Source organism: Saprolegnia parasitica, assembly GCF_000151545.1.
Source record: "Saprolegnia parasitica CBS 223.65 unplaced genomic scaffold supercont2.142, whole genome shotgun sequence".
Taxonomy (NCBI): Eukaryota; Oomycota; class Saprolegniomycetes; order Saprolegniales; family Saprolegniaceae; genus Saprolegnia; species Saprolegnia parasitica.
This window is the reverse complement of record NW_012156536.1, coordinates 5,417-25,199: the sequence shown is the minus strand read 5'-3', so window position 1 is coordinate 25,199 and position 19,783 is coordinate 5,417. Positions and strand designations below refer to the sequence as shown.

Genomic DNA, 19,783 nt, shown 5'->3' with positions numbered 1-19,783 from the left:
GACGATGTCGAGAAGGCAATGTTGATGTCATGCATCTGGTCCCGCGCCTTGCTTGCAACAACCAAGCAGCCGCAAGGATTACCGCTTACGTACACATGCTTGCCTCCCAAGCATGCTACCTTGCATGCCTGGTCGGCGACCAGACGACTCGTTCAAAGGAAATTCGCAGGCCAACGGAATGCAGGACTGGGGGGCTGGGCCCGGTCTGTTTTTGGCGGGAGTCGACCACGGCTCTATCTGGAGACGATCTGGGTGCGGTGCACCTCTGCATCCTTCACGAGCCGAGCCCGTCAACAGCTCGGTCCAACACCCACGAACCATAGTTGCCCTTTTTACACGACCCTGAAAGCGATGACGTCAACCGCTTGCTTGTCTGGTCGAGCGGACACAAGCGTCTCGTGGCGGCTTCCAGTGTCGTGGCGCATGCGCGTCTAGACAGCGAGTTACTCACCAGATCAAGGACTGGACCGTAGCCGCGGCAACGTTTGGGCCGTTGCGGGAGGAAGCTGGGTCTGAAATCCATCCAGATGAGTAATCACAACCACTCATGGGGCCGGGCCCTCGCGCCCTATCATTTTTACGCACAGTACATAGCAGTGGCGCGTCGGGCCCGGGTCGCGCATGCGTGCTTGCAAAGGCCTGATCTCATAAAGTCGCTGTACCGGTATCTTTCTGTGCACAAAAGTCCACTGTGCTGCGTGCTACTGTGTATTTGTACCGTGTATGCGAGACTAAACAATGAGTCGCGGTGGCGACACAGCTCCAAGCGTCCTTGTAAAGACCGACGTCGCCGTCGTCTCGAGGTACTGGCGAACCGAGCTACCAAGATCCAGCGCGTCGACGAGGCTCCGAATCGACACGTGGTGCAGCACGTGATGCAGTCCGTCGTTCGACAGTGACGCCGCCGTCTCCGAGAGGCTCGAGAGTGACGCTGCAACCGGCTGAATGCTGTCGGCCAGCCACTTGGTCGTCGCGCCTACATTTAGAAAACCACCATAACCCTCCGTCTGGCTCAAATCAAACGTGGAGGCGGTGGGGAAGCGGCTGCAGGCGTTGTAGCGAAAATGAGAGACTCCAACGCGTGTGTTGTGCCCGTCGATGACCATTGGCATCTTGAAGTCGCAGCACCGGCTCACCGATAGTATGGATATAGCCATCTTGTCCGAGCCAAAGACAAGAAGCGACACACCTCGGCACAGAGCTCGCAGTGCCGCCGGCGCGACAGAACGAAAACGATCGGCCGCAATGTGCGCACACGCGCCGCTGCAACTTGTCACCGTCGCCGTGGGTCACCAGCTGGGTTTGCATTTTGCACGCTGCAGCGATTCCTCGAGCTAGCGTCAAGATCTACGGGCTTTATGAGCCTCTTACCACCGTCCAGTACATACGACCTTGGCACACTCGCGGTACATTCCCCTGGAGATCGACGGCTACAACCCAGTAGCAGTCGAGGACAAGGCTCTATCGTCTTTATAAACACATGTCCGCTCTCCGCAATGACATGTGTGACCCACGCCGGCGTCTCCTGCTCTCTGAGCACGTCATGCGTGTCGTACCTGGAAGATGCTCGCGCGCAAGGACGGACGCGCGTCAAGTTTAATCGAGGGAAGCGCTCGCACAAAGCCTCGTCGTCGCACCAGCTCCTCGGGGTCGGAAGGCGTAAACTGATACCAGAGTGCATTGGTGAGAGGAATGCTTTGTATACCTTGAGGAAGCACGCGTCGTGGTTTCTCCAAACGGGCATGCGGTGGCTGCCCAGTTGAGCGTCACCATGGGGTGCAGAACTGCCTGGTGCACAAGCGCGGCGAGGCGCTGGCGGTCCAGGACACTTGACTCGATCGCGTTGGCGTACTCGCGCATCGTCTTTGGTGTGTCAGTGTTGAAGCGAGCATCGACGTCGTCCAGTGACGTGCGGATCTACGTGTAGGCGCATCGGCCTCGGTGCAGCAATCCGTGGCCTGGCTGAGCTACCAGTGGTTGCGTTCACGAGTTGCTAGTGCGATCGATGTACGAGTACACAAGGAGTGTACGTATTTGTACACTATTGACGATCCTGTGCTGGCATCGCAGGAGCGTCTCTCTTGATAACCGGGTCAAGAAAAATAGATCTAGTTGCTGACTTTACTCCATTGTTGACTGCCGTCTGGAGCCGAATGAACAGCACTAGAAGGACAACTCATCTTCACCAGAGCAAAGCTCGGCGCTCACTTACTAGCAGCCCGCTCACGCCTACCCCAGACTCCACCGCCACTGGAATCAAGGCGATAATACTATACAAGTAGTGTATAGCCCGGGTCATGGCCTTGATGTGTCGAGCCTCGCGATTGCGGCAAGCACCTATATCGTGCGCTCCGTGCCGGTAAGTGCAAGTAACGTCGTTATGCAAGTCGGCGGCTTCGTTGGTCTCGTAGCCACTTTACCGCTGGAGAAAGTGGCTACGCTATCAATGGAGACTGCTTGGTGCTTGTGCACAAGCTCGCTCATACTGTTCATTCACCATACATTACAGCATGCCCTGGCAGATGAACGAGCGAGTACGGACGACGAACAATTACTTATACACTAGCCTTACGATTCGGTCGGCTCGTACACCCTATTTGTCGATAAATACAGAGGTGGGCAGCGACGACACCGCGATCTTAGTAGTCGGGGAGGTCAATGTCGTGGAAATCGACAATCCGCCACTCGCGCTGGTCGGCGTCGACGGGCGATTCAAACGACCAGAGCATCGACGACGACTTTTGCACTTGAAAATCGCGATGGCCCGACGTGACGCGCACCGTGTGCACCATGTCGCAGTGCACCTGGAGCTGCATGATGTCGTTGGCGACCGACGCCTGGAAGACGGCAACGTTGGCAAACCGAATGTGCCGCAGGTCGTAGCGCATGCCTCGCTTCTTGGCTTCTTGGATTTCAAACACGCACGCGTCAAAGCGGCGGCGCGACATCATATCGTGAAGCCATTGCACGTCGTCCGACATGACCGATGGATCGGCCACGTACGCGCGGAACGCGTCCGAGTACATTTGATGCAGCACCGCGTCAACCGCGGTCTTGGCGCCATCGAGAAACTCGTCCATAGCCAGCGGCTCGTCGAGCACTTGCAGGCTTGTGCACACGTGCCACTTTTTTCGTGCCGGGAGCGACGGGTCGAGGTTGTGGCGAAGCTCGTGGAAGTGCAGAAGGCTCTTGACCTGGTGGTAGAGGCCGCGCAGGAGCGCGCTGGGCGGGGCCACGGGCAGCGGCGACGACGACGACGCGAACCGCTTCGGCACAAGCGTTGGCACCCGTCGGGCAATGTGGTGGAACTGGAAGCGGCGCATGACCATGATGGTATTAAACAGCAGCGACAGAGTCAAGCAACTTGCGAAATCAAGTCGAAAAGCTGGAATGCGATCCTTGGCACGAATTTGAATCCATGTTTGTATAGTGTTGTTCTTAAATACTGTTAAGTCGTCGGCAACGGTCGTATATCGGGCGACGACCAAAATATCGCGCCGAGCGCGAAGGACAATTGATTTAAAGTTGAGAAGTGTATGCTATGCATCAATAGAATCAACGCGACTACAGGAGACACCAGCTTTACACGTCGTCACGCTGCTCAGCTGCGATCAACGAAGAACGTACACTATTCAGGTTCAGAACGATTGGCCAATCAAAGTTGAAATAGTGTGCAGTTTACCATCCGGATATACGAGGTCGTTTGTTTATCCGGCCAAATCGTGGTAAGACAATAAAATCTTATGGCCGCCGCTCGGATCTGAGCGAACAGAATGGGATTTGGTCGGCACTGATTGGCTCGCCGCTGGTTCCACAAACGGTTGACGCGACTTTTCTCAGGTGCCGCGGTGTCTCGCACAGCGTCGGCGCTAGATTCTGGACGCCAAAACACTGTTTCACGACGGCTTCCAGTGTTTCGCCTTAGCACCGCTAGCCAAAGTGCTGTTTCGCGCTCCATAATTGGGCCATGGCAACCGCGTAACCTGGCCGTCGTCGTAAGTCCAACGCCGTGTTGCTCGATGGCGGCGCTGCAGCTCCTCTCCAAGCGGGCACGGCCTCGGACGCTGGGTGTCACAGGTCCGCGTGCATGACGCGGAGGTCTGCGTGGACCAATCTTGGCGCGACGTGCGTGCAGCTGGCACGGTGGACAATTCAGTCCGCGCCAAGTCGCACGCGGGCAAGAGCCCTGTCGCGTGAAGACTGGCACGGTGCGGCTTGCGCCAAAGCTGGCTGTTTTCACCAACGACGTACGACGATTTGCGTAGCGGGTTTCGCTGGTGGTGCGGCTGCGCGGCCTGGATCCCTGCAGCTGCCTCTTCTCTGCCCGCGGTGGCGCATGGGTGCTGCTGTCTCCTGCCATCCTGGCGAGAGCTGTTGCCGGGTGTTGTGCCAATGTGATTTCACACCGATCTTGGTCCTCTTTTTCACCAGTGGCGTATTTTCCACCGTGGGCTTCTCTATCCGGATGAAGCATGGAACCGGAATTTGCGTCCATGGCTTCGAACCGGAAGCAGGTCCTCGAGGAAGATGCGTACGTCGAGGCGCTGGACGCGATCATCGAGCGGGACTTCTTCCCGGATCTGCCCAAGCTCAAGTACCAGACCATGGTAAACATCGCGCGCCCTTGGCTACAAGCCTCATGCGTCATCTCACGTAGTGGCTCGATGCGCTGGCCACGAAGAACGCGGCCTTGATCGCTCAAGTTCGCCAGTACATTGCCAACGACCAGCAAAAGCGCCCGCAGACGAAGACGAGCTCAAGGTCACAGCGTACGCCCCTACGCCGCGATGGCGCTGAGCTCACATATATGTGCCATACCACTAGAGAGCCTTACAGGCGGCAGCAAGCGCAAGCGGGCAGACGACGAGGGCGCATCGGCATGGGACGTTCCCACACCGCCACGCACCTCCAGCGACATTGATGAGCCTACCGAAGACGATGCTACCGTCGATGACGCCGGCGAAGCGCCAAGCAAAGCAACCGCAACGATGACATTGAACCACTTCTTGGTACGTCGAACGAGGATATGCAACCCATGCGCTGACCTTACCCCAGGCAACGCACACGTCCGAGGACAATGCAGCGTTCGAGGAGCTGCAAGAGAAGGCCGTCGCCGAGCACAAGAAGAAGTACCACTGGGCGTTCGACGATGACCACGCGAATACGCGCTTGCTCCTGCTACCTGATGGCACCAAGATGACACAGGAGCGACGGCTCCTCATGGACAAAGCATGCGACACAAAGCTCGGTAGATCATCTCATTAGATTGCATGGATACACTAGTGCATTACGCTTACTCATGGATGTAGCCTTGGAAGACGCTCGACCTGTCGCGCCCGACACGTGGACCTTCCGCGCCCGGAACCAGCTGCTCTTTCCGCCCGACCTCGAGACGTCCCGGGCCATTTGCAAGGTTTCGAAATCTCGACGAATTCCTCTCACAACCTCGCGTCTAGCTGGAGGCAACGACGACGGGCGACGTGCTCTTGCTTGAGAATGGCACGCCCCCAGCGCCGGATCGTGCGCTGACCAAATCGCTTCGGACGGGCGCGGTGGCCAAGAAGCCGATGGAAACTGTGTACGCCAACTCGCGCTTCTCGTCTGCGTTTCTCGCGAGCCAAGAATTGCCGCCAGACATTGCACCTGCTGCGCCGCTGGACTTGGTCGAGATGACGCCGCTCATTGTACCTGGCGACGGCAACGGATCGCCACTCATGACGTGGGGCGACATTGCGGCAACACCGATGATCCTCCCGAGCGAGACGCCCGCCCGTACGTGGTGCAGCCCGCGAGCGGAGCGAGCTCTTATCCATGCGCCTGTAGATCGCCCCGTCTTTGAAATCAAGGACAAGTCCAAGCGAGAAAAGCTTGCACTCGCCATGGACGCCAAGAACAAACAGGTCTTATTGCTAAAAGAGACAATGGCTGATGACACGCGCATTGGTTGTGTAGCGCATGAAGGCCAAGAAGACACCGACGCCCTTCCGATCGACGCCGGGACGCGGCAAGGCGACACCGACGCCGCTTTTAAGTGTCTTCCGCGCCGGTGCGTTCTCGGAGCTCCGAGCCAGCTACGCCACGCCGCTTCGTTCGTCAAGCAAGAACAACCCCCCTAAAAAGTGAACTCTCTCTTGTCTTCTTGAACACTCTGGCTCGCTGTTTCCTGGAGTCGGGATGTGTCGGTGCGGTGGCCATCCAGCGGCAGTGCTCAAGATAGACAATACCACAAGGTCCGACGAGAGCTGCCGTGACGCTCGACAGCAAAACCACACGTGCAGGTCGTTGGTGCCAGCCAGACGATGCAAGTGAAGTGACGCGTGCTGTGCTGCGCGAAAGCAGCACCCTTTGAAGCCTTGCTTCACGCCACCTGTAAACGGCCGCTCGACCATCGCTCGCGCCTTTAGGTCGTTGATGCGCATGCTTCAAGTTGGGTGCTTTTAGTTGCGTCCAGAAAGCCGCGTGAATTTCCATGCACCGCTCAGCTGCACCGCCATCTCCGTCGATCAGTTTGCTGCTACGTCAGTAGCCATGGCAGATGGTGTGAGGGTACTGTTTTTAAAGATCTGGGAGGGTTAAGTCTGGGTCTGGGAGGGTTAACCCTCCCGGACCTAAAGGCGGACTATCCGCCAAGTTGAGTTTGGTGTCTCAACTTGCCGTTTGAATACGTTTTTGAGTTTTGACCCACAAGGATACCGCTGGAATGGCGCAACCTCTAGCAACGCCGTCATGATGACGATCGACTGAACGACTGCATTGAAATGAAGGTGACGCTAGTCAAATGGTCGAGTGCATCGGTGTGAAGACCGAACGCATGTCGATGATGTCGGTTTTGAGCTCGGTGTCTCAACTTGCTGTTGAGCTTGCTGTTGAGCTTGCCGTTTGAGCTATCAGCAGCAAGATACCGCCGAGATGGCGCCACTCGTAGCATCCGTCGTGCAAGTGCCACTGACCGTGGTTTGATCTATGCAGTCGTGCGTACTGACGCGATCGCGCCCAGGTTCGCTCCTCGACCTTGTTGCGGACGACTTGTTTTTGGTCATTCTCCAATGCTCCGGACCCGCCTCAAGTCCACGTTGGCCGCCGTCGCCACTGCCTCGCCCAGCCTACGCGGCATTCCCGTCGCGCCAGAGTTGGGTTTTGGCCCGCTGCGCTGCAGCTTTGCGCACTTTGCGCCCAAGAATGGCTTCCGCTTCCTCTTTGAGCGCCTCCACGCGCTCCACGCGTGCCTCGGCCCCATCTTCCGCGTTCGGTTCCTTCCATTCCAATCGTACGCGGTGAGCATCTCGGACCCAGACGCGGTCGCCCAGATCTACCGACACGAAGGCGCCATGCCGCAGCGCCAGCTCTTCGCCTTCTGGAAGCTGTACCGCGACGAGAGACAGTGGCCGTTGGGCTTGACCAATACGAACGAGTACGCCGAGTGGAAGAAGTTCCGGCTCGGCATGAGCGCGCACCTGCTTCAACCGCACAACGTTCAATCGTGGCTGCCGCGCCTCGATGCGGTCGCGCGTGACGTCGCGGCCCGCATCCAGAGCCAAGCGCGTGCGTCACCGAGCGGCGATGTGCCCATGACGCTGACGACCAAGGCGTTTACGCTCGAAGCTGTCTCGTCGATCGTCTTTGGAAAGCGCATGGGTTGCCTCTCGCCAAACCCGTCGACGCCCGTGTCTGCACCGGCACAAGCCTTCATCCGCGCGGTGGACGGCTTCTTCGAGACCACCCAGCAGCTCATGGCGATTCCGCCCGACGCGCCGCGCATCGTGTACAAGTTTCTACCCGCGTACAAGGCGCACGTGGGCGTCGGACGTCGACTTTATCTTCCGCTTGGGGCACGACATGGTGCGCGAGAAGATCGCGTGTCGCGAGCCGCGCGCGGAGTCCGATTTGCTCACGCTCTTTCTGCAGCGGCCCGAGCTCAGCGAGCGCGACGCGGTCGCGCAGGCGCTCGATGTGCTCTTTGCGGGCGTCGATACGACGTCGACTGCGCTGCTCTGGGCGCTCTACTGTCTCACGACATCGCCCAAGAGCCGCGAGATTCAAGCCAAGATGCGCGCCGAGGTCGAGTCGGCACTGGACGGCGCCGCGGAATTCGACGCCATGAGCTTCGAGAAGCTCTCGTACATCCGAGCGGTGGTCAAGGAGACGCTGCGCTTGTATCCGGTGGCCACCCCCAACCAGCGCTACCTCTCGCAGGACATGACGCTCCTCGGGCACGACCTTCCGAGAGGCACGAACGTGCTCATGGCCACCTACTCGATGAGCCGCAATCCGTCCGTCTTTGATGAGCCGGAGAGCTTTGTGCCCGACCGGTGGCTGGAGCGCGGTCGCAAATTGCCCCAGAGCCGCAAGCAGGAGGCGTACTCGACGCTGCCGTTTGGCTTTGGCGCGCGCAGCTGTGCCGGGCGGCGCCTCGCCGAGACGAAAATGTACCTCTTCTTGGCCCACGTCGTGCGCCGCGTCGAAATCCAGTGGGCGCCAGACGAGACGCACCCGCACGCAATTCTCCAGACGATGCTCATGCCGGACAAGCCGTTGACCTTCCGCTTCCAGCCGTGGACCTCGTAGACGATCTGTGTCTGCTCCATCAATCCGATCATATATGGTGTGTGCATGAGCTTTTGCCACTTCGAGATCTCGGACGCAACAGGCAAGGCGCAACAGACTCCGCTTCGCGCACGAGCTACGTGCATGCATGGTTGGTGCCGCGAGCGACACCCTGCTCGCCCTGTCGGCCGGTGGCAAAGGGCCTCTCACCTTCGGCCCGTTTTCCATCGCATCAGGACGCACAAGTGCTGTGTGAAATGTGCTACAAAGCAGCGCTACGTCTTATTGGAGTCTTAGAGCTCGAACACCACACTGTAAAAGTCGACACCGATTCGAAAGCGTAATGCCGAGCACTCGCGACGAGCAGAGGCAACGACACGCTCGAGCCGCGAGAGCGACGAAGCGTTGACGTAGAAGCATGAACCATGGTGCCTGCCGCACAGTCAGTGCGACGCGCAGTAAGTTACAACCACTTGCAACGACGTCGGTCGTCCACGCTCAAGAAACTGACCGGGTAGCGAACGACCCAGTGCAGCTCAGAGCGCGCTTCGCATTGGCGTGATGCCACTGCTGACGAGGATGAGTATGTAGGATCACGTGCTCGTAAAGTGATCGCAATAAAGACATGCCATCCACTTCATGGAGGGCTCGCGCGTCTTGGATTGGCTGTTTCAGTGCGTAATTTCAACCAATCATAGAGGACTTCGTAGCCGACATGACGATCTTTCGCGATCGACGATCGTGCGCATAAAAAAGCGTATTTTGACTGACGACAGAAAGTGCTCCTGAAATAAAGATATGCCGACAGAAGTCAGTTTGTGATTTGAGCCCTAGTCCGCAGCAGAAAGCAAGGTAACTTCGAGGTAACATCAAGGGCTCATGTGACTCATTAGTGTGTGCAATATAGGACCCAATTCCATGCCCAGAGGAAGTCCATTGTCCGACGCCGAAAGGCGCGAGATTCTCGTGCTTCAGCGCGAGCAGAAGACGATCAGCTACATCGCGACCCAGCTCAATCGCTCCCGTGGATGTATTCGCGGCTTCTTACTCTCCCCGGACACCTACGGCACTGCTCGCTCGCCCGGCCGTCCATCTCGACTGAGTGCGACCCTCCACCGCCGACTCATTCGGTCGGCTCGCACGGGCAAGTACACCGCGGCGGAGCTCGTCGAACGGAATGCCCTTCCCATCGGCCCTCGCCGTGTCTGTCAGCTACTCAACTCGAGCTGCAAGTTGAAGTTCAAGAAGCGACCTGCGGCGCCCATGATGACACCTGCCCGCAAAAAGGCCCGTGTGGCTAAGGCAAAGGTGTGACGTACTGGCAGCACGACAACAAGTTCTTGTTTCAACAAGACAATGCTTTCATCCACACGGCGCCCTCGACTGATGGTTCTTCAAACGCGCAACGTACACGTGACGTGGAGCCCTGTGAGCACAACAAGCCAACAGCCCATGACAACAATGCTCGTCGTGTGCGTGGTCACACTTGCAGAGGCAGCGGCAATAACCCTTGTAACCCAATTGCACGCGGGCGGTCTGTTTGGTACGATGGGAACCCCATGTCGCCGTGCGCCCAGAGAACTGTGACGGGATTGGCGGTCGTAAGAACGTCTTCGGTCGCAGTCGTGGCAGCCAGGGTCCGCTGAAACGTGAACGAGACATGGTCCTGTGTCACGAGCACGCACGCAGGCAACGGTGATCGAGAACCGACCAGATTGCAACACGACTTGTGACGGGGCATAGTCGCGTAGGTTGTACACTTGTGCTTGTGTCAGGGGCACACTAGCCCGTTGAAGGACAGCCGCGTTGAAGACGGGCGAGTTGACCATCTTGGCCGAGGCCGCGAACCCGAGTGCGATCCGTTGCGCACTGGTGATCGAGGTTGTTACCTCAGAGCATGCACTGCGAGACTGCGCAAGGAGATGAAAGGCGAGAGCGCCACAGAAGGCACCGAGACAAGTGCCGGCGACAAGCAGATGGACACATCGGCTACGATCAACGGCCAAAGTAACCCGCAGAATAGAAGAACATGGATGAGAGGTGATGTATTTGAGTTCTGACAGAGCAAATGGACGCCTCACAACAACGATTCACCAGAGAGGTGGCATTTTGATCGCGACGGTGCATGTGATTGATGGATCGATAAATCAAGATCGCGCGATTGGATTGGTGCCCATCTTTTGAAACGTCGTCGGATTGGCAACTCTGCACGGTTTCTACTTGGCACGTCCCGCCTGACAAGCCTCAGGCGAATGGAACGCGCGCCGTAAACAAACGTCATCGAGGTCGTTCGGGACAAAGTGCTTCCATTGACTTGAGCTTGGTCCGGGTCGGAAGGCTGGTCAACGCACTTTTAAAGACATACTCACCGACCTAGGTCGGGAGATGGTCGCGCTGGACCGCAACCTTGCGGAGCTTCTTGGGTGGAACCACGGGTCGGGACTTCCGGTGGCTTGTGCGGCGACGGAAGAAAGGCGTTTGCAGCCTTAAATCCTACACCTTCTCTCATCACGACAGGTCGCTTTGACGTTGCGCTCGTCTCTCTCGAGGCGCAACCTATCGACCCGTACAAGGTTGTGTCCGCCTACGCACTCGACTGAAATCATCGATCGGACCACACAACCACAGACAAGTGTGTAGTAACATAGGTGTCTACATTGTTTAGACTATAGGACTCCTGTCATTCATAATGCGATAGGAGCGACTTTGCCAAAACCGGCGCAGCCACCACGACCACGACGAATAGACTCACAACAATCACGACACCCGACAAAATTTACAAAATGTATTACCAACTAGATTATCGCGCGCGGTACACGCAACAATACCTCACGATGGAATGCTTTGTACTATCGATAATGGATTGATCAATGGATAGATGATGGATAAATTTGGGTTTTTCAAAAGATGTGTGGCGGGCTCGTTGAGGTTGTCGTCTCTCGTGGAAACACAGGGCTATAAATGAGCACCATATCCTGGGCGTGCCTTTCGATGTGTAGCTCGAGCGACTCTGCCAGCTTGTGCATCATGACGAAACCACGGTGCGCGAGACCTCCTAAAAACGACCACTCAATGCTGACGCCGGTGCACGTGGCGAGCGCCTCCAGAAGCGGCTCGCAGCATTCGCTTTGCATCACGTCGATCTTGAGGACAAACGGTGTCGTCGGATGCAAATTCCGGAGCACTTCGGCGATGGTCTTGACGCAACGCAAACTGAAGGCGTGGATAGTGATGGAGCTTGCGCCCACCGCAATACACTTCTGAAGGCTGCGGACAAAGCGTCCTAGCTCGGGCTCGTGCCACGGCAGGTCGCACAGAGCGAGCTCGACCGTCTCGAGGCTTGGGGACCGCGAGGCCCAATCCAGAAGACGGACGAGAACATTGTCGTCCATGTCGCAGCTGGCCAAATGAAGCAAACGAAGACGTGGTGTCGGCGTTTTTTGCAGGGCCGGCACGTCGCGTAGCTTGCACTGATGGAACGTCAGCTCTTCCAGAGCACTCAACTGCGGCAGTAGCAGCAAGACAAACGTGCAGCTGGCGTCATAATTGGACGCCAGCTCGAGGACGCGAAGACGTGGGTGGTGAATTCGGTGTGTCACAAAGTTTCGAAGGATATCCGACCGAGCCGACTGCAGACGGAGCTCGGTGATGTTGGGTAGGGGCACTTTTGCGTCGACAAGTCCTTGGACGACACCAGGCGAGTCGTTTAGTTTGAGGCTCGTGAGCGACGTCGTGGCGGCGATGTCATGACCCATTTCCACGTCGTCGTCGCACGTAAAAATATCGAGATGGAGGTGCGTCGCGTGGCCAGACGCGAGCCACGTGGAAAGGACCGGTCGCCAGTGTTCGCTACGAAACAAGCAGGTCGACAAAAAGACAATGCGTTGGACGTGCGGCACTGCTTGCACAGCAGCATTCAAAAATGTCGCGTTCGACTCGTCGACGATGCAGTCGATGCGACGGAGCCCCGTGCAGCGTCGAAGGATTCGGCGCATCTCGTCCATGCCTCGCCCTTCTTCACACGGCATGACTTCGATGGACTCGATTTTGTGTCCCCACTTGGCGGCGAAATCGGCCGTTGCGGGACGAGACCATGTACCATACTCGATGGGGGCGTCAAGCAACGTGGCATTGAGGCTCACAATGCTCTTGATGCGAATCGAGCGAAAGAGTGGGAGCGCCGCAAGCACGATAGAGGTGTAGCGGCGATCGATCTCTTCCACGCAAACCTGCGGCCAGTGCTTGGCGTCCAAGGCATCGGGTGTCACCAAGAGTGTCCAGAGCGCAGCGAGCGGCGCATCGAGCGAAGCGGGTGGGAGCGCCTGAAGCAGCGATAAGACGTCTCTGGTCGAGTCCAAGCAGTGTATGATATCGACAAGGACGTTGCTTTGCACGACCGCCATCGGCGCCACGCCCGCCCGCTTGCTCAACCGCTGCTGGTCCATGGAGAGGTCGAAATCAAGTGAGCTATAACGAGAAAACGTCCAGTTCTGCGTGCTGATTGGCTACAATACGGTGGTTTTGGCGCCAACGCAACGAGCGCGGTCGCCAAGACAGCAGGGACATGGAGCACACTGCGTACACGCTCGCAAGAACGACTAGAGAGGACTGCATCGTTGTATTATGCCCAATTTAAGCATAAAACTACACCAAAGCACCTTGCGTCGAATGGTATCGGAAGTGATAGCAGGCAGTCGCAAGAGCAGGCAGCTCATTGAGCGAGGATCGTAGTCATTCACGGCTGAAGCGCTCTACACCGACGATGTAGCCGCGCTGGTGCTGCGCAGCAACACTATATCAGTGCAGTCTTGGCTTTAAGACGAGCTCTTGACGCTGGCGCCAACGGTCTACATCGTGCTCATTGCATACCTGTGTTTTCCCTGAGAAGTTAGAGGAGGAGCCTGAACACAGATCATACGTATCGAGGCTGATCTTGCCGCGTTGCTTCAGTTCTTCGGCCTACCGTAAGCATCTCGGTACTGGAACGTTGGCGAAAACGTGGCGTATGCTCTCCTGGCGATCTACGCGAAGCGGTTGTCCCGCTGGTCATGGACCATGAGCGGCGCCAGAGCTTGGGCCGCGCTGGGTTGGACGATAAGCAGATGGTATCGCTCTGTGTGGCGGTGCCATCGGCTGTGCGCTCGACGGCCTTATTGCCGAGCTTGGTGCGGCAGGCGTGTCTCGGGACGCGGGAGCTGAGGGTAGGGTTGTCGCTACAGCTCTGCGACTTGTCAGCGCGCAAGAGGTCGTCGCCTTTGTGTTCTCACCGTTCCCGTCATGGGCGCAAGTCAAAATCATTCACCGTCATCAGCCAAATTAGAAACGCGTCGATAGCGGCTTCGACGTTTTCTCGTCGAAAACGTGGGAATCTGCTTTGACTTGAAGTGTGTATGTAATTGAAAATCGCTTGAGGGAGAAAGTTGGATCCACTCAATGGTTACCCTCGATGGTTTCAAACTCAAAGCAACAAGACCGCATTGAGACCGCGTCTTAATGAGGCCGCCGACGTCATCGTCGCCGTCAGCTACCAACCTTGGTGCAGCATTCAAACGCAGCGTTCCAAGCAGATAAGGGACAAAACACTTCAGTTCTCATCATGAACACTACAGTTCGACACGGAGACATCCAATTCGCACTACGATGTGCCAAGCCGCGGGCGCTTGGGCGACGGTTCATCCTCATCAATGGCTGCCGCATGGATCGCGAGTATGTCGTCAAGCATTGCAATGCGCTTGGCGTCGTCCTTGAGCAGCTTGATGCGCCGACGATATTCATCGAGATCATCGACCGTCGCACGACCCGGTTGCGCGAGCTTGCGCACGACATAGTGATCGGCCAGTGCGTAGCCGCCCATAAAGCCGCCACCAAACAGGCCGTCGTCAAAATTGTCAAAGTCGTCGTAGGGGTCGCCGTGCACGTCTCCGTTCCGCTCCAGCGCGAGCTGTGCAGCGTGGTCATCCACGAGCGCTTCCACTCGCTAGCAAATGCTGTGCGCTTCGTGGTCGTACTCGGTGCTCAGTCCGTCTTGCAGGAAGCGCGCGAGCCGAGTGCACTGCGCGCAATGCCTCGCGTCCACAGCCACTTCGGCCAAGACAAAGTCGTTGCCAAAGTCGGGCACCGGCGCGAGCGCATTACCGTCGAGAAACCGTGTCAGACACACTGTCGCTAGCTGCGCCACAAGGTCGAGGTCTCGGTCTTGGAATCGCGTGCGTAGCAGCTCGACCACAGGATAGAGCACAGAGCGTGTCGCGTCCAGCGTCGAGGACTGCGCCGCGAGCCACCCTGTGAGAAATGTCGGCACTTTGCTCGGTGCCGCCAACGTGAGCACTTCGATGACATCGACGATAGCTTTGCCGTCTCGCGCGTTGCGCTGGGCGCCACTCCTGTTGAAAAACGATGCTGCAATCGACACGACATACTCGGCGACGAGCGATTGGGCCGACGGTGTGACCGGCGACGTCGGGTGCTTGAGAAACTGCAAGATACCGGCGACGACGCTGCGGTTGGAACTGAGCTTCCGACACGCGTCCAGTAGACATGGGGTGTTTTGGCCCAAGGTCTCCATCGCGTCTATAATGGCACCCACTTTGGTCGACGAGATCGAGTGATGGACATCGTCGGACGTGCTCCGAATCTCGTTGATCGCGACCGACAAAACGTCCAGGTACCGCCGCCGAGGCAGTGTTGGTTGGCGTGCAATGGCTCGGACAAGGCCTTGTGGTACATGCTGGAGCAGCCACGACGCCGACGTGTGCACACCCGAGAGCACCGAGCCAAACGGACGCGTGTGAAGGTAGCTGTCGACGATGAGCGTAAGCGCAGGCGGTAGGCGGGTGCCGAGCCAGTTGCCATACTTGAGCGGCGGCGCAAACTCGTCGAGGTACCAGTCGAGTAGAATCCAGTGCTCGGCGGGGTACGACCCTCGGTCCAGAGTCAAGACCGATGGTGCGATCCGATCCCAGCTCATTTTTATGAGCTCACACACATACGGCTGCTGTAGCGGACGGCACACGGCGTCGTCGCCATTCGTGGCACCCGCGAGGCTCAGAAGGAGACGAGTACTGTCACGCATCGGGCGCACACGTAGCCATCGACGTAGAAGGCTCTGGACGGCTGAAAAGAGCAGTGTCCAGTCGTACGTTGCCAGACACGCATGGATGCAAGTCGCCATGTCCTGGATCGAGATCGTGCGCGCAATCGAGACAACGTTGGAAAGGAAGATCGCAGCGAGGTCGACATGGCGGCGCTGTAGCAAGAGGCTCGTCATCGCGTGCATGTCGCGTGCTGTCATGGTGGCATGGGACGACGTTCCAGTGTCGAGAAACGTTGCGAGAATGCCGCGAAGAAGCTCCCGAGCGCCCAGACCAAGGCGCTCCGTATCCTCTTTAGCAGTCTGCGCGAGTGCAAGAGCAGCGAGGCGTCCGACAAGACCTGCGCGGTACGGCTTGAGCCAAAACACAATCGCATGGGGCGACGACGAGCCGTGGACGGCGCCAAGCAGCGAATCGATGCGTTTTCCAGAAAGACAGGACACGACGTCGGCTGGGACAGCACATGCGTGGTGCGTCATTGTGGCGCAAGATGTTACCGCCAAGTTGAACGAGCGCAACGTCAAAGTGCCGTGTCGCGATCAAGGCGTCGACCAACGCCGCGTCCATGGGCGCAAGGCACTCGAACGACAAGGTGTCCAATTTGCACTCGAGACGGATCCCTAGGCGTTGCAGCGCAGATGGCGGGTGCGCAGCGATCGCTGCAAAGGCGGCGACGGTGTCGTCGTGTGTTGGCAGCGGCGGAAGGACGCGTGCGTCCACGTCCGTCGCCACCAAGGCGTACACGAGCGCGACGCGACGGCCAGCTCGGATCGGCGACGATGTGATGGTTGCATTAAGGCGCGTTGCAAGCACTTGCATTGTCTTTTGAGACGGACGCTGCATCGTCGAGCCGCCGCCATACGCCATCGCGATCGCGCCGCCATTGACGGAGGACGGCAGCGACACCAGAAGCATCCCAAACACGTTGGCAATATCCGGTCGCGGGTTGAGGCACGCCGACGAGCCATGCGTGTCGATGCACAGATGCGAAAAGACGGCGACGACGCCCGTGTCGGTGACGCGCAGCGTCTGCTGGATGTCGGGCAAAAGGCTCGTTCGCACGAGCGTCGCCCACGCATCTTCGTTGATGATGCGAACCTTGGACGTTGGAAGGATGCTGTAGTGGGCATAGCGCGTCCAGAGCTGCTGTTCTTGGTGCATGGCCATCGGCCAGGACAGGCAGCCATCGACGCCGTCGATGGCCAGCTGCGGCTGCAGGTGCCATGCAACCGTGCTCTGGTAGGCGTAGGCCGTCGACTCGCGCAGCAGGTCTAGAGCGGCATCGTAGGCCGCCCTCGTCGGGTGGGTCGTCCGTAGCGCGCTCATGGCCGGCGTTGGAGCTCGGCGCCAAGTCTGTAAACTGCCGATCGGACGTGCATGCAGAATCCAGGTATTTGGATTGGTCAAAAACTCGTATTTTCGCGATGCGTGATTGGGCAGGAATAAAGATTTGAAGCTGTTTGATACGACACATGCGACTACCCATTGCATGCGTCGCTCGACCCAAGACGAACCGCAAGGTCAAGGCAGCCCCCAAGAAGGATAAGCTTGAGGTGGCGACCAAGGTCATGAAGGAAGCAGACAAGGTGTATGCGGACGCCGAGCGTGTGGCGTCTCCTGCACCCCGGTACGACGTGGTCTAATGTGACGAGAATGTGTGACCGTTGGTCGCATACAGTGGTGGGGCACTGGGTGTGAGCCTAGCCCACGTCAACACCACTAGGCCGGGACAAGGCGATGAGTGTTTGCATGTTTAGTCCTACGGGAGAAGCCCGTTGATGTGGGACTGTACAGCCTTTGACAGCAGTCTGTAGACGTAGCTTAGCTGTCACGTTCCGTTCTGCTTCGTAGTACACTAGCCGGTGTTTAGGGAGTACGGCCTCCCTCTGTCTGGTGTTTCACGTTTTGGTTGTTGCCAGGGAGCGGAATCGGTCACAGAATGTCGTCCGTCGATGGATGTGAGACTCGTAGGCGATTTTTGGCCAGACCCGGCGTGCTGGAGCACGCTGCTCGTACATTCGTGCTACCTTGGCAGCCCGGATACTGCTGCTTGGGATCCATGAATGGGTCGGTACCTCGCCGCGTCGATTGTCGTCGGACGACGACTTGACGAGAGTTGCAATCAATCAGTCAATTAATCAATAAATCAATCAATCAATCAAACGTGTTCGCGTTGAAATCAAATTAGCAAAAACTAACTAATTACTTCGCCTACGTAGTGCTACGCCTGAATGCGCGGGAATTCGCCCCAGCACTTCGTCGTTGGTAGTGAGCTGTGCACGGAGCGACGATCCTCCCGGTGGTGGATCCAAAAATGGGTGGGCCCCACTCGCCAAGGGATCCCTCGCGCGAGGTCGGACAGTTCCAAATCATCTTTGTTGCAATAGCTTTACTTCTATGTCCACGTCGCGTGAAACATCGCGATCGACATCGCTGTACCAGCTCGACATCCCGTCGCGGTGGCTGCGCCGGTTTAAACGAATTCACTTCTATCGAGTTAGGTACGACAGTCTGGTTTAAACCATGTAGGGATCTATGGTACTTGGCCGTAGTTGTGTGGTCTGATCGATGGCCTTGGGGTCGCATGGGTATGTGGAGGCATCAAAACGACGTTATTAGCAACGAATTGGACTACCGATTCGAGCTGGCGACGTCAAGTCCCAGTGCTTTTGCTTCCTTTTCTAGCCGTGCAAGCATCACACGGCGCTGCAGTGCTGCCGCTTGCTCGCGCTCGTCGGCAGGTGCTTGTGCGAAGGCGGCGACATGTGCCATCGTGGATTGAGCATCCACAAGCTGGCGCAAGAGCTCGTTGTGCTGCGCCAACAGATCATTCTTTCGCTGCCGCTGCGCCAGCATGGCGGCCGGATAGTCAATGGCCTTGCGCTTCTTGGTGGCTGTCGTGTTGCTGCTGGCACGGCTAGAGGTTGCCACTGGCGTCTCCTCCATGGGCGTTGAAGTCGCGTCACTGGTCCGGCTCGGCTCTTGCACCGGGGCGGGCGTCGGCAGCGCGTTCTCAGGCGCACGGTCTGTCACGAGCTTCTCAATGGGTGTTGACGCGTCCGCAACAGGAAACCGGGGGTGCCCTGTCAGCAAGGCTTTGTATGACAATGGTGCTTCGTCACGGAGGTACTGCCACACTTCAAGGTGCTTGAACACGCGGCCGCTGTCCTGCACGTACTTGGTGCATGCCATCGCCATGGCATCCTCTTCGTCGACGCTGGTTGTCACCACGGCCTCGTGGATCTTCGCAAAGCGGCGCATGTTGTCGGCGACGCTGTGCCAGTGCTGCTCGACGCCGCTGGGCGAGCGCATGTCGGCGGCGCGGATTTGCTTTCCAAGAGCCGCAAAGTGGCTGTACACGTCCATCCAGAAAAGCTTGACGTTGTCGTCGCTCTGACTGCGGGCGGCGGCCACGATCGCGCGGGCGAGACGCAGGTCTTCGGCGGTCGAGTACTTGGTCCCGCGGGCCATCGATCGAATTCTGGTCCACGGCAGAGTCCACCATGCAATCAAGGACGTGATTGGCCAATATGCAGACTAAACAGCCGTTTTGATTGGCGGTTATGGTGCAAATACATTGCAGTCTTCAACCCTGTCTTCAACTCAACCATGATCGCCTACACAGAATCACACGCCAGTCCATACTACATCCAAACGAGCCCCGCTGTGGTTGGACGGTGTGGCAATAGTGGAAAGGAGCGCACGCGTGCGCGGACAGTCAAGTCGCTTGACGAAACTCTGAACGTGACATCACATTTTGTTCATCGATCTCGTAATCAGTCCTACCAAGAGCCGCAAGCAAGACGACATACCAGCGCATGCTGTGTACAACAAGGGCATATAATGCTACAGCTCCTCGGCTTCGTCCATCGCTGGACGAGCAGGATATCATCTGACTGGACTATTGTAATGGCGGGTAGTACACTGCATTAATGTTGATGCGATTACACTGCCGCGTTGTCCAAATCCCGTCCGTGCTTTTGTAGACGCACCATGATGACGCGCCGCTGCAACGCAAAGAACGCGTCCCGCTCGTCGGGTGGCGCGTCTACAAACAGTGCCGTCGCGGCTTCGTCTGCGAGCGTCTTTTGGGCGTCCGCGACCTGGCGAAGCAGTTGGTTGTGCGCCTTGAGCAGCTCATTTCGGCG

The 19,783-nt window shown here is 57.8% G+C and overlaps 7 protein-coding genes across 7 annotated transcripts; 2 read left to right on the top strand and 5 right to left on the bottom strand.

Annotated features, from left to right (window-relative positions):
* Nucleotides 1-731: 731 nt before the first annotated feature.
* On the bottom strand, nucleotides 732-1,860 carry SPRG_14733 (hypothetical protein; the record flags this gene model as incomplete). Its single annotated transcript, XM_012354002.1, has 2 exons — nucleotides 732-976; nucleotides 1,719-1,860. 2 exons carry the CDS (start codon nucleotides 1,858-1,860, stop codon nucleotides 732-734), a joined length of 387 nt encoding a protein of 128 aa, XP_012209392.1.
* A 676-nt stretch (nucleotides 1,861-2,536) lies between these two features.
* On the bottom strand, nucleotides 2,537-3,383 carry SPRG_14732 (hypothetical protein). The gene has a single exon (XM_012354001.1). The coding sequence runs from the start codon at nucleotides 3,327-3,329 to the stop codon at nucleotides 2,640-2,642; it is 690 nt and encodes a 229-aa protein (XP_012209391.1). The 5' UTR covers nucleotides 3,330-3,383; the 3' UTR covers nucleotides 2,537-2,639.
* Nucleotides 3,384-4,472: 1,089 nt separating this feature from the next.
* On the top strand, nucleotides 4,473-6,123 carry SPRG_14731 (hypothetical protein; the record flags this gene model as incomplete). Its single annotated transcript, XM_012354000.1, has 7 exons — nucleotides 4,473-4,607; nucleotides 4,658-4,769; nucleotides 4,825-5,009; nucleotides 5,056-5,248; nucleotides 5,310-5,413; nucleotides 5,457-5,900; nucleotides 5,953-6,123. The coding sequence occupies 7 exons, from the start codon at nucleotides 4,473-4,475 to the stop codon at nucleotides 6,121-6,123; spliced, it is 1,344 nt and encodes a 447-aa protein (XP_012209390.1).
* Nucleotides 6,124-7,046: 923 nt separating this feature from the next.
* Nucleotides 7,047-8,565, top strand: SPRG_14730 (hypothetical protein; the record flags this gene model as incomplete). The annotated part of the gene is made up of 2 exons (XM_012353999.1): nucleotides 7,047-7,762; nucleotides 7,788-8,565. The coding sequence occupies 2 exons, from the start codon at nucleotides 7,047-7,049 to the stop codon at nucleotides 8,563-8,565; spliced, it is 1,494 nt and encodes a 497-aa protein (XP_012209389.1).
* Nucleotides 8,566-11,444: 2,879 nt separating this feature from the next.
* On the bottom strand, nucleotides 11,445-12,947 carry SPRG_14729 (hypothetical protein; the record flags this gene model as incomplete). Its single annotated transcript, XM_012353998.1, has 1 exon — nucleotides 11,445-12,947. One exon carries the CDS (start codon nucleotides 12,945-12,947, stop codon nucleotides 11,445-11,447), a length of 1,503 nt encoding a protein of 500 aa, XP_012209388.1.
* A 1,232-nt stretch (nucleotides 12,948-14,179) lies between these two features.
* On the bottom strand, nucleotides 14,180-16,961 carry SPRG_14728 (hypothetical protein; the record flags this gene model as incomplete). The annotated part of the gene is made up of 3 exons (XM_012353997.1): nucleotides 14,180-14,521; nucleotides 14,627-16,086; nucleotides 16,133-16,961. The coding sequence occupies 3 exons, from the start codon at nucleotides 16,959-16,961 to the stop codon at nucleotides 14,180-14,182; spliced, it is 2,631 nt and encodes an 876-aa protein (XP_012209387.1).
* A 1,305-nt stretch (nucleotides 16,962-18,266) lies between these two features.
* Nucleotides 18,267-19,106, bottom strand: SPRG_14727 (hypothetical protein; the record flags this gene model as incomplete). The annotated part of the gene is made up of 1 exon (XM_012353996.1): nucleotides 18,267-19,106. The coding sequence occupies one exon, from the start codon at nucleotides 19,104-19,106 to the stop codon at nucleotides 18,267-18,269; it is 840 nt and encodes a 279-aa protein (XP_012209386.1).
* Between the last annotated feature and the right edge of the window lie 677 nt (nucleotides 19,107-19,783).

Coding starts and splice junctions, on each gene's coding strand:
- SPRG_14732 (XM_012354001.1), bottom strand. CDS start 3,329: ATGGTCATGCGCCGCTTCCAGTTCCACCACATTGCCCGACGGGTGCCA.